Here is a 13,968-nt window from a genome sequence, read left to right as displayed (position 1 = left end):
TTCTCTTCTTTGTAACATGGAAAGTGTGTTCAGACATCTGTTGCAATCCATAACATTGTCCACTATCTGAAATGGAAGCTTAGTTTCCACATAGCATGGGAAAGTGTGTGGGAAAAGGATCAATTTTTTCACTTACTGCCACAGCAGGTCAGTGCGCTTAGAGCTGTTGTAGCGAAAAAGCCGTATTGCTTCATGTTTGCCTACAGTAGCCATGCAGAATGAACATTGCAGTTAAAAATCTTACCGAATGTGAAATTCGTTCTCTAATATGGATTTAGTGTCAGAAATCTCATTCATTGAAAAATCTGTTTTTTACCCAGACCAGGTATAATGTGCATCAGTGGTGTCATTTGTTTAAGAATGGAAGAAGTATGTTCATGACTGAAGTGCCTGCCTATCCTTCTATAGTCAAACACTGGCATAGTAAATGACAAAAACTTTGTGATAAATAGGATTTCATGACTTGGCACAGTGATTTTTACCTCTTCAAACACGCAAAGACAAGGCTTGGTTCCCAGCAGTCCTATAACAAACTTACAAGATGCTATCATGGGCCGGCTGATATCTCAGGTGGCAGAAATTTATGCAGAGGTTTTATAAATGTGTGATAAGAAATATGTTAAATGCTTAAATCTGAATAGCAATTATACAGAGAAGGTGCAGTTTTTTATAATTTTGAAATAAATTTACTTTAATTACCTCTGTATGTTATTTATAGCTTACTGGAGATTACTGTTGGATAGCTTTCTTATCTTTAAATGTAATTTCAAAGATTGTCATTGGCAAAGTGTATATGGGTGTGATTATGAAATTGGCAAAGTGTATATGGGTGTGATTATGAAATATTACACAACAACTTTTGTAGAATCCAGTAAATAATTGGTAAGGTAAAATCACAATAATGATACTTCATTCATTCTAGAAATTTGCCATAAATATCTTATGTACTTGTTCTAATGCAGAAAGAGACACACAATTCTGTGGTACCTTTGAAAATTTTCTTGTTAATTTATTTCTATGTAAACTTTGCATCATTAAGACTGTGAAAATTGCTGTCATTGTTCTATAATAAAGCTTTCTCATTACAGGTTGGAGCTGGTTGCTTAGTCGGAAATCGCTGCTGAAAGCATCGAAACATCTCAAAGAGATATGCAATCAGTGTAGTTTAATGTATCCAAACAATGTTCCTTGTGTGTTGAGTGCTTGTCTGGTCTCTTTAGAGCCTGACTCTGCTCTTAGGCTTATGCCAGATCAATTCACTCCTGATGAACGCTTCAGCCAAGCATCAGTCAATTGCCAGCTTTCTACTCCGCAGGATGTTTCGTGCACTCATATTCTCGTTTTTCCCACATCAGCCACCACCCAGGTAATTGTTTCATTAAAAAAAATGGAAATTACATCTGTAGATATTCTTTTTTCTGCCAGTGTAGAAGAACAGTTACTCCTTTTTTAAAATAGTGTCTCAGATTAAAACTGTGTGTCTGGTATTGGATTCATCCACATGTGTACTCATTTTTGTTCATATGAAATTGCTGAAATATACTAGTAATTACAAAAAGTTAAACATTTTGACAAACATGTACACACATTAAAATTTTAAGGAAATATGTGTATATAGTTCAGACAGTGGAATAACAACAGTATTATCAAAAGCTTGATGTTGAGCTGTGGACAGGCGCGAAAGAAAGATCCTAAACAAATAAGCTTCTGATGTAGACCCCCCCCCCCCCCCCCACACACACACACACATTCGCATAAGCACAACTCGCACACATGATCACCATCTCTGGCTGTCGAGGCTGGCTAGAAACAATGGTGTGACCAAGTGAGAGACAGAATTTGCTCTGCTTATATTGTTGTAATGATATTTAAAATCTAATCAGTTAATAGATGTCTTTTAAGTTCATGAAGTGTGCACAGTACGGTTCTGAAATTTAGAGCCATTTGCACTAGTTTTCATTTTTCTATTTCAGGCAGTTATACAACTAGAGGAAAATGGGTGGGGGGGTGGGGGATGGGAAAACCATTTTCATCCTTCCTAGCTGTATGTTCCCATGTGAAAAAAGGAGATGAACAAGTAGTATACAGAATTCCACAGAGAGTAGTTAATTACACGCTGTCAAGCTGCACTTAGCAAAAATCACTGAAGTGTGGTGTGCAGTTATTCTAAAGGCAGCAAAGTTTGTAATTTTCCAGGACTAGCACTCTTGTTGGGTACTGCTCAATATGTTTGATTCCTTCATCAGTGTTATATATGCTGTTTCAGGAAGGGATTGTAAATTTAAAGGTAAAGTATTAATACTGCATTCAGAATTCATAAAACAAAATTTTTGTGATATTAGTTCCAATGATGAAACATTGTATGTAATACTTATTTGCTGAACAATTTCTGTGTGATATTGCTGCTATTTGTGTTGTAAGTCGTAGGCCGTGGCACAAGGTGTAATTTTGTACATTTTATAATTTCTATAAAATAAGCATCCAGTGATATTCATTGCCATTCCAGTAGTCAAGCTCATTAGTGTGTTTCCATAATATCAAAATATTTTGTAATTTCCTTTCAGTCATCGCAGACAGCATTCCAGGAGCAGCACATCAATGGTCCCGATCTAGGAGACGATGAGCTCTTCTCTGCCCTCAACGATGACATGCCAGAGGGTATAGAGGAAATGCAAGATTTTAATGACATATTCACATGGCCAGAGACAGGTCCTGGTGGTGTTCAGTCTCCCACAGGTAGCCCCCACAGAGATTCTCCATCACAGCCTGGCAGCCCATCCTGTGGTATGGGAGGAACATCAGACCAGCACAGTCCCTTCCCGTGCAATGCATCATCAAGGGTGAGCATATCAGTTATTCCAGGAGAATAATGTTTATAAAAGTTTCTTATGGATGTTTATTGAAAGACTTAAGTTACTTTTTCTGTGTTTGTTACAGTAAAACCCCTTTTTAATTAATGTCTGGTAACCCAAATATTTTTTTCCTGTAATAGGGGTTTTCCTTAAAAGGGGGTTTTGCCAGAGTACATGGAAGAAGTGACCTAGTTGTTTAGGTTTATAAGTGCTATTTCATTACTAAATTAACAATATTCTATGCTACAAATTTAAATACAGTAAATATATAATTATTAATGACTGCCGGCTACCCTGGTTATGAGCCCATCTAATGGTGGTGATGTAATATTCTTTATTCTTCCAGTGGTTTACACTTTCTATTATCAGAGCCTCACTTCCTCCACTTGAATAACAAATGCTAAACTGAAAACTTAAGCTTTATGAAGGGGGATCAAAAAGTATCTAGCCTAACAAATAAAGAATGACAGAAATTCCATAATACCAATTTATTTTTCAATATAATACCTGTGTACACTAATACACTTGTGGGAACGCTATTATAACTTCTGCAGACCATTCAAATAAAAGGTTTTCAATTTTGAGTCCAACTAAGTGTTCACAGCATCAATCACTGCATCATCATTGTCAAATCGTCATCCTTTGAGGTCTTTTTTTAGGTTTGGGAAAAGAAAAAAGTCTGATGGAGCCAAATATGGAGGATATGATGGACGATATAACAATTCGAATCCGCAGTCACACATAGTTTCCAGTGTTGAGGGCTTTGTGTGCTGGTGCATTGTCATGATGCTAAAGAACTCCATGTACCAATTTTCTGTGCCTTTTTCCCTTTATCTCTGCTTTTAAACAGCGCAGGAGGGTGCAATAGTATGTTGTATTGAAATTTATGCCCTTTTGCAAGTAATCCACCATAATTATCCCTTTCTGCATCCCAGAAGAACGATGCCATCACCTTACTGGATGATTTTTGCACACACGGAAATTTTTGTGGTAGGGGATGAAGGATGTTTCCATTGTTGTGACTGTTGTTTTGTCTCAGGACCAAAGTGGTGAACCCACGTTTCATCCTTTGTCACATACCTTGCAAGAAAGCTGTCTTCGTCCACTTCAAATTGGCGGACCATTTCTTCACAACAATGCACACGCTCCCATCTCTGATCTGCAATTAAGTCTTTCGCGACCTACCGAGATGAAACTTTCTGCATTCCCAAAATAGCCACAACAATGTCATGAGCTCGGCCATGGGGGAGTCCAAATGTGGTTTCAGTGTTCTGCGATGTTGTTAGACTATTCTGCAAAATCATATTGTGAGTTGCAGTCAGTTTCGTTAGTAGCAACGGAGACAGGCCTTCCACTCCTTGGTGCATTTTCCACAGTTTAACGTTTTCCACGTTTAAAGTCGGACACCCAGTTTTTCACTGTTGCATGAGACGGAGCACTATCCTTGAGTGAATTCCGCATGTTGTGTGCAATTTCCTTAGGTATCATTCCCATCAAACGTAGATATTCAATTACAACACGGCTCTTGATTCTCACAGTATTTGCCATTTTGCTTTGCAAAACCAATGAAGCTTGAGCCGCAAAATTAGATTTGCATACTGACAAAGGGTCACCATAAAAGTTGGTGGTTGTGTTTGTGCGAGACATTATGGCAACTATCTCGGGCTTGAAACTTTTCGACCACCCTTTGTATAAAGTGAAATGGTTGAAATAACAAATAAAACTTTCAAAATTGGATTTAAAACTTAGTTTCAAGGAAAAGTTCGCAGGAGAGCTTCTGCAAAGTTTGGAAGGTAGGAGACGAGATACTGGCAGAAGTAAAGCTGTGAGGACCGGGCGTAAGTCGTGCTTCGGTAGCTCAGATGGTAGAGCACCTGCCCGCGAAAAGCAAAGGTCCCGAGTTCGAGTCTCGGTCGGGCACACAGTTTTAATCTGCCAGGAAGTTTCATATCAGCGTACACTCCGCTGCAGAGTGAAAGTCTCATTCTAAAAGTATTTCAGTTTTACTCTTTTTATCATGTTGAATTCCTAATAGTCCTAATATTTTTAGAAATGACGTATATCATTTGTTATTGTTGTTTACGTTACTGTTGCTGCTACAGTTATTGGATCCAAGACCTCTTCATTGCTTGTTGGACAAAAAACACAAAATATTTAATAATAAATTATTCTAATAATTTTCACATAGAGAGAGAACAATTCATTCCTAAAATTGCTTAGTATGGCACACTGGCAAAAACATTTATAATGTTGCTGCCTCAACTCTCACCTTCCAAAACTAACTCTCTCTCTCTCTCTCTCTCTCTCTCTCTGTGTGTGTGTGTGTGTGTGTGTGTGTGTGTGTGTGTGTGTGTGTGTGTGTGTGTAACATTCTAGTGGACAGCTGTCACAACAGTATTCTCATTAGTGTAGCTGGTATTGTCAACAAACGTACTTCAAGTGGATTCAGAATTGATAGAGTTATAGGTGGTATTGAAGAAATTGTAAATTAGAAAGTGTTTTTCTGCAATTAGAGAAGGAGTTCATACAAGTAAAGCCTTTGTAATTGCTGTTCAGTGTCAGTATTGTTGCTTTTAAATGCTTTTACAACCATAGAAGAATGAGAAAATGTGCTTTGGTTGTAGTACCAATTCTAAAAGTTATTAAAACTTGATAATTTGGTTAATAGGAATAAGAGTATGAGATAACGATATTTTAATTTGAATAGGTCCTGTGTAGCAGGATTAAATGTGCATAATTAATTTTACATACATAATGATTACCTCTAATATAAATTAAACTAATTGTATATATCGTTATTGCTTGCTCTCGTGTCTCCTTACTCAATCCTCTGTCCAACACTATTTTGGTTAAAATAAAATATCGCCAACTTCTGCTTTCTATATAACAGAAGTAATCAATTTTTACATTAATGTATTGTGTTTCAGGGTGGAGCGAATATGGGAATAGATACTCAAGAAGAAGTGGGTACATTACACCAACAGCCTCTCGCATTGGGATACTTTGTATCAACAGCTCCAACTGGTAGGATGCCTCGGTGGTTTTGGGCATCTTGTCCTCATTTAGAAAATGTTTGTCCTGCATTCCTAAAGAATGCTCTTCATTTGCACAGTCCTGCCATTCAACAGAATTCTGATGATATCTTGCAGCAGCAATCAGCTGTAACAGTGCATCCACTGGATTCCCAATATACAACAGATGTGCTTAGGTATTTTAAATATTTCTGTTTTGCATGCACTCTTGTTTGTGTAGTGTTCATGTATATCATCTCTCTCTCTCTCTCTCTCTCTCTCTCTCTCTCTCTCTCTCTCTCTGTCTGTGTGTGTGTGTGTGTGTGTGTGTGTGCTCGCAGGAAAATATACCACATTGTAAGCAGTGTCTGTAATTGTTAAATAAGTGCATCAGTTCCTGAGCTGAATGCGGTGTTGCATACTATCCTTACTGTTTTCACTTTAAGCTGTGTAGTAAAATATGAATCAGTGATTTCCAAAGTTCTTCTTCCAACTATATTTAATATATAGCTTCCTGGTTTTCCTTTCAGGTACGTCTTGGAAGGATACAATGCTCTCTCCTGGCTTGCCTTGGATTCAAATACACGTGACCGTCTTTCCTGCTTACCAGTGCATATTCAAGCTTTGATGCAACTGTATCACACAACATCGGCCCTTGTCTGACCTACGTGGCGGCAATGATAATTTTAGGCAATATTAATTTAGTATCGACTCTGAAAAGAAGTTCTACGGATCAAGAATTTAATGCAATAGTGTTGTATAGTGTGTTCGTAAATCAGCGGGCTCTAGAGTCCTCATTATGTTGCCACAGCGACAATTGTGGTTCCGATGGTAAGCGGTTGCACATTATTAGCATTTTGTTATTTGTTGGCAACAGTGGTTCATGTGGTTGTGTTTTATTACTTAAGGAGATTATGTAGGTAACAGAATGTTGGATTTGAATAGTGTATCAGCAATAACCTACTTCACTACAGTGATCAGAAGTTTTAGGTTCATGGTTTAAAGACTTGCGTTTTTGTCATTTAACTTACATGCTGCTTGTGGAAAAATGACAATCAGTTAAGCATGTGAACCCGAGTGAAAAGTTTATTGTTACCGCAAGAATGATATCGGTGAAGTAGCCAAAGATTCAGCTATAGCTTTCTATGCCACTTTTATAATTTGTAATGAAAAAATTGAAAAACAAGAGGATGATTAAAACAATCCACATGCTGTGAAAGCTACCAAAGTCACGTTATACATACGTCAAGATTCATTTTTTATATATTTACAAAGTGATAATTATTGTGTACTATATAAATATTGTTCGGAAAATTAACCACAGCATAAAATAGTTTCTTTGCTCATTTTTATTATTTATTCATAAAAGTACATATGTGCGTTAATAGGATTAATAACTCTTGATATCTGAAGCAGGGGGCCAAGTCAATTTTCTGTGGACTTAACAATTCTACTCCAAAGTGCTACCAGGCTGCCAATTTTAAGATGCGTTGTAAGATTATTTTAAAACATTTTCATTGACTGTTGTGATTTATAAAGAAGTATATTGTGATGAAACTTGAAGATAAATGAAACGACATTTATTTGTAGACTATTTATGTGGAATCAAATGTGTGAAGAAATCGGAAAACAGATGATGATTCGTGATCCTTGTGTTCTTTCTGGCTCCAACATCAACTAGACTCATCAGTGATACTCATTAGCATTTGTAGCTGTTATCAAAAAATTGTGTTAAAAAAGAAAAAAATAAGCCTACTGATAGTAGGACCATAATAAACAGGGAGAGCAGGCTTAAGTTTTTTATAATTTAAGGTAAAGGGACATGTATCATAAATGCTATATAAATATATCTATATCTTTATATAAATATAAATTGATTATATATATATACTTATATATATATGAAAATTGAAATAGTACAAACTATTGCTCTAGAAAGGGCATCACGTAGTTGACCTCTCGGGGTGTGCCTGTGTACAAAGGACAGTGTAATTGTGTGAATATATATACATATATATTTGTTTTGATTTGAAAGAGTGTACATTTTGTACAGGTAATGTCTTCTAGTTCTGAAACCGTGTAATATTGTTAATATCATATGAGGTTGGCTGTAGAACAATTAAATTTTTAAGTCATCGGGCATTTTTTAAGTCACATTTGTGTATTTTAACGTTTTTAAAGAAAAAGACTGTAATTGAGCACAGGCTAAGTTTACTTGTGCTGCTGTTGACACTGTCATGTTATCTGTCTCTTTCTGTTATTCCCCCCCCCCCCCCCCCCTTTCCGCTCTCTCTCTCTCTCTCTCTCTCTCTCTCTCTGTTATTTTCTTCTTCCCAAGTACAACTATAGATTTATTGCACTATTTCATCATAAATTTCAGATGAATTGTAATAAGTTTTGTGAAAAGGCCAGCTATTGTGATTTGCAGTAAATTATTTATTTTGTATATAGGCATACAAATGCAAGATCAAATAGTTGGTCTCTTCATTCCCGTTTAGTGTAACTTTGAGGTAACAGTGACCAGGAATCATTGTATCATTATAATACAAAAACGGGAATAATTGGATTTGTTATGTATACATTTTATGAGGAGCATATGTCACCTAAGGTGATAATACTCCTTTTGTTATAAATGAATATATATGGATTCTTTTACAGTTGACCCTTTGTGGTGAAAAATGTATATAGTCTTTTTTTTTACCAACTGGCATGTTTTAAAAGTTAACAGCCGTCTCAGCTGTATTTGTCATGTCTTTTGTGTAAAGAAGTCATTGCAGGGATGTAACAGGTATTAGGAACTTTTGTGTAGCCCTGAATTTCAGTCTTGTTGAATATTTTCTGAAGTCTCGTGCAAATGTGTACCATGCAGAAACTGTTACAAAATTGCTGTAAAGGCTTAAGGTTCTTGTTGAGTTTTTCATATTGAATTGATACATGCCTAAAACATTCTAAAATATTTCAGAATCCAAAACATCAAAATTTTATACATGTTATTGAAAGAAAAAAAAAACTGAGATTCAGTTCATACTAAAGACAGATTTTGGTACAAGCATCATTAGTCTTTGGAAGCACAGATATATGTACCCTGGACCAACTCTGAAGTCACATTTGTTTACTTGTGTGATCTGGAAGCAGTTTTTATGAATATTTGAATATTTTTGTTACACTAGTGTGACAGTTAAAAAATATTGATAGCTGTTAAACATTTTCAATAATATTTCTCTACCAAAGTTAAATGGATTTTATGCTCAGATCACATAGTAAATAATTGAAGCTTCAATTCCCCTGTTATGTCTTTATTTTTTTCAACAGGAATACAGATACTACTTTGATACCAAAGTCTTGCTTTGTTCTGCATCTGCATTTCATCATATGAATTTCTAAAAATGCTGTTGTGATATTTATTACCTAGGTAGAAAAATGTGGGAATGCTATATTAGTAACATTGTTGACAGTGGAAAATCCAGGATGGAATGTAACAATATTATGAGCACATATACACAGAAGACTTTCATGCATAGGAAATGTACCAGATGATTTCAGTCTCTTCTTTCCCATTATTCATAAAGTTGACGACTAAAATCTGTCGAGTCTTGTGAATCCAAATATATTCCTTTTTAGGTTTTAATCAGCGGTCCTAATTGTCAACAACAATGCAAAATTAGGCAAAACAATTATTGTGTTTAGAATAAATGCATCTCATAGTACTGGATGAGATGTCCATTGTTTGTGGCTGTCTTGATAAGCTGCAGCTGTGTTTATAAACGTTTACATATTTAACATTATATATGATACTGTACACACTCAGTTAAAGGGAAAGTATAAGTTGTTGATGGAAAAGGTAGGTACTGGAAATGTGATCTACAGATCTCTTGCTTTAAAATGTTCCAGGCTGTGCTTGAATTGAAAATTATTATCTCATCACATGCGCACTTAAACAGTTGCAAATAGAATTACTTTTATTTGCTCGATGTTAGAAATGTTATTGATACACACTTCATGTGTGGTAATGTGGTTGGAATAAAACTAAAAAGTTGTTCAAGTAACTAATTTTAGTATCCAACCACTTATTTTAAGGAGCTTCATTCTCATGCTGTTGGACAGCAGTCTAGTTGGTATTAAAACATTGATAACAGAGATATACATTGTAGGTATGCTGTATGGCACATGTGTTAATTGAAATACTAATAATGGAAGAAATAAAGGTAATGACTCACCATATGGTTGAGAGTTTGAGTGGTAACTTAAAAACTTTGCTTAGCGCAGTGTGTGTATTTTCCATGTTAGTTAGCGCTGAAGGGGAGGGCGTTGTTCAAAAGCTTAAGAAAGTTTTCACTCTCTTGTATATGCCTGTCAACCACAAAATCCCTCAACTATATGGTGAGTGGTCACCTGTGGTTCTCTTTACTCCTTCCATTATTTTATTCCACCCAGGACTTATTATTATATTTAACTGATACCTTGGAATTATTACCAACAATTTTTTTTGTGAGGTGTTCAGGGTGTATACACCACAGGAAATCCAGGAAAAATGTGAGAATTTTTTCATCCAGGAGAAAACGGAAAAACCTGGGGAGTTTTTCATCAGTTTAGTTTTGAGTTAAAAATTTGTAATTTTGACTGGTAAGAACTGATGTACAAACAAAGAATTATACTTTAGCCTGGCACTGCAGCAATAAAACATAAACAAGAAAAAAACACCAAATGAAATGTAAGCAAAGAAAATGCACCATTTACAACAAAAACACATGGTGTACACGCAAATGTTGGACGACAACAAAATGTGTCAGAGGCTTTAGGATGAAGACTATGCAGTACTTAATAAAATCAGACTGCTTTCAATTAGTGTGGCATCATGAGTGTTTAAAACTAGGTTTGTCTGAACAGTTGCCAGTGCGCTCATGCACATGTGCAGAATTGATGTCGCAAATAAGCAGTACTTTCTTCCGCTTCTCGATGCTTGGAAGCATGGCTATTACATGTATAGCTGCAAGCAGCGAGTTGCTCTCTGGAAAAATTTTTCTGATTTGTTCAAGCGTCCAGATTCGCTCATGTGCAGAGTTGTAGTGGGGGAGTAGTCTCCACATCGCCTGTGTTTACATTTTGTGATTATGGTGTCCTCTCTCTGTTTTCAGCTCTCGCGCCAAATGAAAACAAAGAGATTATTTGGCTGGGATTTGTCAACTACATTAAAATACATTTACATAATTATAGAAGACAAATATGTTATTAATTACAGTTTCCTGATTTTATTTTATTTCCGCTTTATTGGCAATCAAACATTAATCGCACTGCGGGAACAATGAAGTTATTTTGGTCATTTTGCTGAAGAAATTTGGTTTTTATATATCTTTTCCCCAGAGGCAGTCAATTTATTTGAAATGAAAAGTGTTTCATTCCACATTATTATCTAATTTCAACTGGTCACTGAATTTCAAGTGCACGTTTTCATCTTCTGGCACTTATAGCTCTATACCATAATAAAGTAAACAGGAGATAATACAGTGATGGTACTCCAAGAAATGTAGCTTACTGAAAAGCTTTAGCAGAATTTTACATATCTGCCTTCTGTGAAACGCATTGTTCTTCGGTCACAAGTTCCTTATAGGCTTGATGTTATTTCTTAATTTGTTTTGTTTACGTCGGAAGTTTACAGAACTTGTTCTTCAGTAGGATATAGCAAGGCAGCATAGGGTGTTTTATCATTGTAACCGACCACAAGACTTTATATTTACTCCTGGAGTAGAATGTAAACTACCAGTTACACAGTTTCTTGACGTCATAAGTAACCTTGTTAATTTTTACACAGTTTGAAAAAATCATGAAAAGCTCATTATTCTTAGTTCCGGTGTATACAAACAACTTTTTTCCCCAAGAAATTTGTATTCTTTCTTACTAGCTTTTTGCAGTGGTGTCTGAATGTAAACATGATTCTAAATGCTACGCAACAGTATGGCAGATTATGTTAAAAAAAGAAAATATGTGTCAAAGTTAGAATATGGCAAAATATTATTGTATTTTGAGTTGCATTGTATAGTTTTGAAATGAAAGTTGTGCCAAGGACTTCTTTCTAATTTTGGTTTCCTTATCTGTATAGGGTATGATAAAACTTTTCCTTTAATACAATAACTCTTTATGTCTCTTACGAACAACATGTCGCACTTATGCACATGCTCACTTGATGCCTCACTACACATGAAATTCCAAACAGAAATGCCGCAAGAGGTATATCGTCAGGCACAGCTTTCCTAAGTCACCATAGCTGTGCATGTGCAGTAAAGCCTGTCTTCTGGCGCTCTCTGGCAACTGCTCAAATTACCGTGTTTCTGATAAGTTATGGGGAAATATTGCAAATGGTGGTCTGAGAAAAGTTATTTTCAAAGTAAATTTCCTTTTACGCAGGATGAATTATGTTACTTGTGAGAACATGCAATGAATTTTTTAACTCACAGTTGACCCTCATTCAAAACTGAACCCTTTGAGGGCCACCTACATAGAAAAATTTTTGGCCCAGAAGACCAGGCATTTATGTCGTAATTTAAAATTTTACTGGCACATTTGTGTTTGTTATATCTTAAAGGGTAACACAGGCAAAAAAAGACCAATGTTATATGTGAAAGCTTAGCTTTCCTATATAAGCCGTGAATGTTTCCTATTTATGTGTTTGTGCTACTTAACAGTGATGTTGCTGTTGGCTGACTACATCACTCTGAATATCAGCTGTCATTTGCTGGTGAGATAGCATAACCAGTGCTGTGACTGGCTGACAAAAGCACATTGCAGTCTCAATTTCAGTGCTTTGGAGACTAACGTGCTGAGTTTAGTGGAATTCATATTACCCAGCAATAAAACGACCTCCCCTTTTATGAGGTCCTTTGAGAAATTTTTATTTGATACTGTTTTACTGACATAAATTGTCACTAGGTCCCTCATAAGAAAGTTAGCACTGTCCATTGTAAACAATCTTGCTGTTTTCTTAGATTATGTGATTCTGATACTCAAATAGTTTTTCATCAAAAGCCATGGGAAGTCACTTAGTTAATGTTATGCTTTAAATATAAGCCTCATCCTCTTCATTGTCGTCACACACCAGCTTGTAGTTGCTTTAGATTCTGTGACCAGTGTAGTGTAAAGTTTCTCTTTTCCTAGCAGCTTTATTATGATAATTTCTTCAGTAATCACATAGCTTTAAATGCATTTTCTCACACCTCCCTTGATTGGTGCCCGAAAGTAGAGCTAAGCCATTTTTAATTTATTCTTCATCTGATGCCACTGATGAAGATTCCCTTCTGTGATATCAAATTTTCTTCTTGCTACACAGTTGTTTGTGGCCTGTGCATTATAAAATAATGACTTCCAGTTAGTTCCATATTATCTGTATGAACCAATTGTGAACTGCAAACTCGTAGATACACATTTATCAACAGAGTCACGGCTGTGGTTTGCATCGATTACACTGATCAACAAAATTAAAGTTTCTTAATGTTAAAAGAAGTGTAATGGGTGATTTTTATTACATTCTGCTGCTAATTTCAAATCTCTTAACAGAACTTTTCCATCACCCAGAGTTAATGAGTTATCACATTAACAACATTTCTGGTAATTATACTTTGAGTAAATTTGGTTAGAATACATTTTACTTACCTAAAATGCATGTGAAGTAGATTTCCACCTATACTTTGCTTGAGGAACATCTCTCTTGAATGTCCAACGGTAGTCTGCCAAAATATTTGGAGTCAATTGTCCCTGGTAGGATTTTCCCCATTTCAGTGATGCCCTCATCGAAATGCTCTGCATGTTCATCGCTGACTGTGCTGAGGTTGTCATGGAAGAATCAAGATGGCATTCAGTGATATATTGTACCCCGTGATCTTTAAGTTTTCAATCAGCTCATTGACTAGTTATTTGTAATTATGAGATCTGCAGTTTACTAGAAAGTTTATGACAACATTTTTGAAAGAGAATCATGCAGCAGATTCTTACAAGGGGAGGCCAAGAAGTTTGTGGGTCACAGATGTACTTCAAACTTTGTACACCTTTAGTAGGCCACTAAAACAATATAATGTGCATATAGTAAGGTGCACTGTTCTGGCAGTTTTGCAAGA

The 13,968-nt window shown here is 35.9% G+C and overlaps 1 protein-coding gene across 1 annotated transcript in view; it reads left to right on the top strand.

Moving 5' to 3' along the window:
• The window catches only part of LOC126199313 (mediator of RNA polymerase II transcription subunit 13), a 206,667-nt gene extending 196,724 nt beyond the window's left edge, over positions 1–9,943 (top strand). Inside the window, exons 20-23 of the mRNA XM_049936150.1 lie at positions 1,089–1,366; positions 2,565–2,840; positions 5,780–6,060; positions 6,394–9,943. Coding sequence (XP_049792107.1) covers positions 1,089–1,366; positions 2,565–2,840; positions 5,780–6,060; positions 6,394–6,526 — 968 coding nt within the window. The 3' untranslated portion in view covers positions 6,527–9,943. The remainder of the gene's footprint in view (positions 1–1,088; positions 1,367–2,564; positions 2,841–5,779; positions 6,061–6,393) is intronic.
• The last annotated feature ends 4,025 nt before the right edge of the window (positions 9,944–13,968 follow it).

Source organism: Schistocerca nitens, chromosome 1 (genome assembly GCF_023898315.1).
Source record: "Schistocerca nitens isolate TAMUIC-IGC-003100 chromosome 1, iqSchNite1.1, whole genome shotgun sequence".
Classification (NCBI taxonomy): Eukaryota; Metazoa; Arthropoda; class Insecta; order Orthoptera; family Acrididae; genus Schistocerca; species Schistocerca nitens.
The sequence above is the reverse complement of the archived record's forward strand: the minus strand, read 5'-3'. Positions and strand labels throughout refer to the sequence as shown.